Source organism: Marmota monax, unplaced genomic scaffold (genome assembly GCF_021218885.2).
Source record: "Marmota monax isolate L192 unplaced genomic scaffold, Marmota_monax_Labrador192_F-V1.1 WCK01_AAM20220418_F8-fsc00024, whole genome shotgun sequence".
In the NCBI taxonomy this organism is placed as follows: Eukaryota; Metazoa; Chordata; class Mammalia; order Rodentia; family Sciuridae; genus Marmota; species Marmota monax.
Window position 1 is genome coordinate 25,477,261 of NW_026695224.1, and position 3,452 is coordinate 25,480,712.

The following is a 3,452-nucleotide window of genomic DNA, read 5'->3' on the forward strand; positions in this document are numbered from 1 at the left end:
CACAAAAGAAAAGCTTATAAAATAAGGGTATAATGAAAGAAAATATTTTGTGTGTGTGGCTATACAATATATTTTAAGTTAATTGTAATTAGAAGAGTCAAAAGGCAAGAAATTTTAGAACCTTATAAAATCAAAAAGTTATATTAATAGATTAATCTATTATTAAAGAAATAAAGATTTGTTGTTGTTATTGTTGCTAATTTAGTGTAGGCCAAGTGCACCGTGTTTTTAAAGTCTACAGTCAGGTACAGTAATGTCCTAGGCCTTTACAGTCACTCACCACTTACTCATTGATGCACCCAGAGCCATTTCCAGTCCTGCAAGTTCCTTTCATGGTCAGTGCTCAAGACAGGTAGGTGTAACCTTTTTGATTTATTTTTACTGTACCTTTCTACATGCAGACATTCAAGCACTTCGCATGCCACAGCTGCCCACAGAATTCAGCAGGTAACATGCTATGACAGGTTTTGGCCTAGAAGAAAGAGGTTCTGTCAGGTAGCCTAGGTGTGGGATAGACTTTACCATCTAGGTTTGTGTAAGTACTTTCTATGATGTTTGCACAATGATAAAATCTCCTAATGATGAGTTTCTCAGAATGCACCCACATCTTCAAGTGATGCATGTTTGCAAAGGTATCTTGGTTTGTATTTATTTGATGTATAAGAGCATCTAAATACCTAGTAAAATTTTATGGTTCCATTTGTCTCTCTCTTAGTTGCTTGCAAAGTTTGGACTCAATGAAAAGGCTTCACTTTCCTATATGAACTGTATAACTGGGTAAATTCTTTATTCTAGAAGAATACCAGCAAATGAATGCAGAAGGATGATGGGCTTGGAATGCCATTATTCTGCAAAACCTAATAGAGTAATGATTATGGGCAATAACCATTGGTTGCCAAAACCATCAGGCAAGAAGCTGAGGGGCTACATTAACAATGAATGGGCCGCTCCCGAGGCCGCTGCCGCAGTCGCCGCCGCGCAGAGCCGGAGCCGGAGCCAGAGCCACGGCCGAGAGGAGGGAGGAGGAGGAGGAGGTGGTGGAGGAGGCGCCAGACCCGGGGGATTGTCAGTATTTAAACAGACCACATCATGCGTGAGTACAAGCTAGTGGTCCTTGGTTCAGGAGGCGTGGGGAAGTCTGCTCTGACAGTTCAGTTTGTTCAGGGAATTTTTGTTGAAAAATATGACCCGACGATAGAGGATTCCTACAGAAAGCAAGTTGAAGTAGATTGCCAACAGTGTATGCTGGAAATCCTGGACACAGCAGGAACAGAGCAGTTTACAGCGATGAGGGATTTATATATGAAGAATGGCCAAGGATTCGCACTAGTATATTCTATTACAGCTCAGTCCACATTTAATGACTTACAGGACTTGAGGGAACAGATTTTACGGGTTAAGGATACAGAAGATGTTCCAATGATTTTGGTTGGCAATAAATGTGACCTGGAAGATGAGCGAGTAGTTGGCAAAGAACAGGGCCAGAATTTAGCAAGACAGTGGTGTAACTGTGCCTTTTTAGAATCTTCTGCAAAGTCAAAGATCAACGTTAATGAGATTTAGTTCAGAGAGATGAGGAAGAACCTAGGCTGGGGACTTTCAGCATTTCTAACCAAATATTATAGTTCGAACTTGTCCTCATCACTGAACCATCTGCTGCTGTGAGATATTTTATGACCTGGTCAGACAGATAAATAGAAAAACACCAGTGGAAAAGAAGAAGCCTAAAAAGAAATCATGCCTGCTGCTCTAGACCCAAAGTCAGCAGCAGCTCTGAGCCAGATTACAGGAATGAAGAACTGTTGCCTACTTGGAAAGTGCCAGCATTCCAGACTTCAAAAAATAAATCTGAAGAGGCTTCTCCTGTTTTATATACTATGTGAAGAATTTAGATCTTATGTTGGTTTGCACAAGTTCCCTGAAGAAAAAAAAAAATTGCTCTGTGTATATCTCTTGGAAAATAAGACAATAGCATTTCTCCTTTGCAATAGCAGTTATAACAGATGTGAAAATAAATATACTTGACTCTAATACAATTATACAAAAGAGCATGGATGCATTTCAAATATTAGATATTGCTACTATAATCAAATGATTTCATATTGACCTTTTTATCATGATTCCTCCCTGTTAAGCACTAAAAGGTGAATCATTATACTTTATATCTGTAATGATATAATCAATTATGAAATTTCCCCTCAAACTCATTGCAGCAGATAACTTTTTTGAGTCATTGACTTCATTTTATATTTAAAAAATTATGAGATATCATCTGTCATTATATTCTAATTAAAATTGTTTGTGCATAATGCTTTGGAAAAAATGGGTCTTTTATAGGAAAAACTGGGATAACTGATTTCTATAGCTTTCAAAGCTAAAATATATAATATACTAAACCAACTCTAATATGGCTTCTTGTGTTTTACTGTCAGATTAAATTACAGCTTTTATGGATGATTAAATTTAAAAAAAAAAAACAAAAAACAATGAATGCACCCAGCTGACAAAACTTGAGCCCATTAACCTTTCTTCACATCACAAAACGAGACCCAATCAGTCAGTGTGTGTCTCCTGGTGGAAATACTCCAAACCACCTAGAATACAGCCTTGCCAAAACACCAACACTGAATGTATTCAAGTCTCTAGGGTACAGTATAAGCAAATTTTAAAAATTGTATTTTTTTAAATCTTAGATGCCAAAATATTGCAAGGGGCATCAAAGGGTACACAGTTTCAGGCAGATGGAAGGATTAAATTTTGAGATCCATTGCACAGCAGGATGACTGACTTCAGCTGTAGCCTCGCTCTGTGCTATCCATTGCTAGTGAGACAAGAAATCTTTCCTTAGATTTATCAGCTCTTGGACTTTTTTTTTCAAGACCTTGATTTGGATAGTTGATATAATGCAGGAGCCATGAGGAACAGATTCAGAGTGAGACCCTAGGTTTCCAAAGTCAGAGCTGGCAGAGACCTAGTGGGATGAAACCTGTGCTTAGAGAGGGGGCTGGGCAGCATTGCTGGCATCGACAGCTAGAATCATCTCAGGGTATAAAGCAGCCCTCCCTTATCTGAGGTTTTGCTTCTGATGTTTTAATTATCCATGGCCAACCTCAGTCAAAAAATGCTAAATGGAAAATTCCATAACTAAGCAACTCATATGTTTTAAATTGCATGCCGTTTTAAAAAGATGTGATGAAGCCACATGCCATCCTCCATCCAGCTTGGAATGAGAATCATCCCTCTGTCCAGCGTATCCACACTATATATGCTACCCACCTTTTAGTCACTCCATAGATGTCTCAGATATCAGATCAGTTATCAAGGTATAGTGCTTGTATTCAACTAACCCTTCTTTTACTTAATATCCCCAAAGCACAAGAGTAGTTATGTTGGCAAAGGCAAAAATTCTTGACTTAGTAAGGAAAGAACAAAATTATATGCTGAGATTGCTA

General features: G+C 38.3%; 1 protein-coding gene across 1 annotated transcript; it reads left to right on the forward strand.

Moving 5' to 3' along the window:
• The first annotated feature begins 964 nt into the window (after positions 1 to 964).
• On the forward strand, positions 965 to 2,406 carry LOC124086502 (ras-related protein Rap-1A). Its single transcript, XM_058575816.1, has 2 exons — positions 965 to 1,553; positions 1,663 to 2,406. The coding sequence occupies exons 1-2, from the start codon at positions 1,090 to 1,092 to the stop codon at positions 1,751 to 1,753; spliced, it is 555 nt and encodes a 184-aa protein (XP_058431799.1). The 5' UTR covers positions 965 to 1,089; the 3' UTR covers positions 1,754 to 2,406.
• The last annotated feature ends 1,046 nt before the right edge of the window (positions 2,407 to 3,452 follow it).

Coding starts and splice junctions, on each gene's coding strand:
- LOC124086502 (XM_058575816.1), top strand. CDS start 1,090: ATGCGTGAGTACAAGCTAGTGGTCCTTGGTTCAGGAGGCGTGGGGAAG. Junction 1,554..1,662: donor AAGTCAAAGATCAACGTTAA/TGAGATTTAGTT, acceptor CATCTGCTGCTG/TGAGATATTTTATGACCTGG.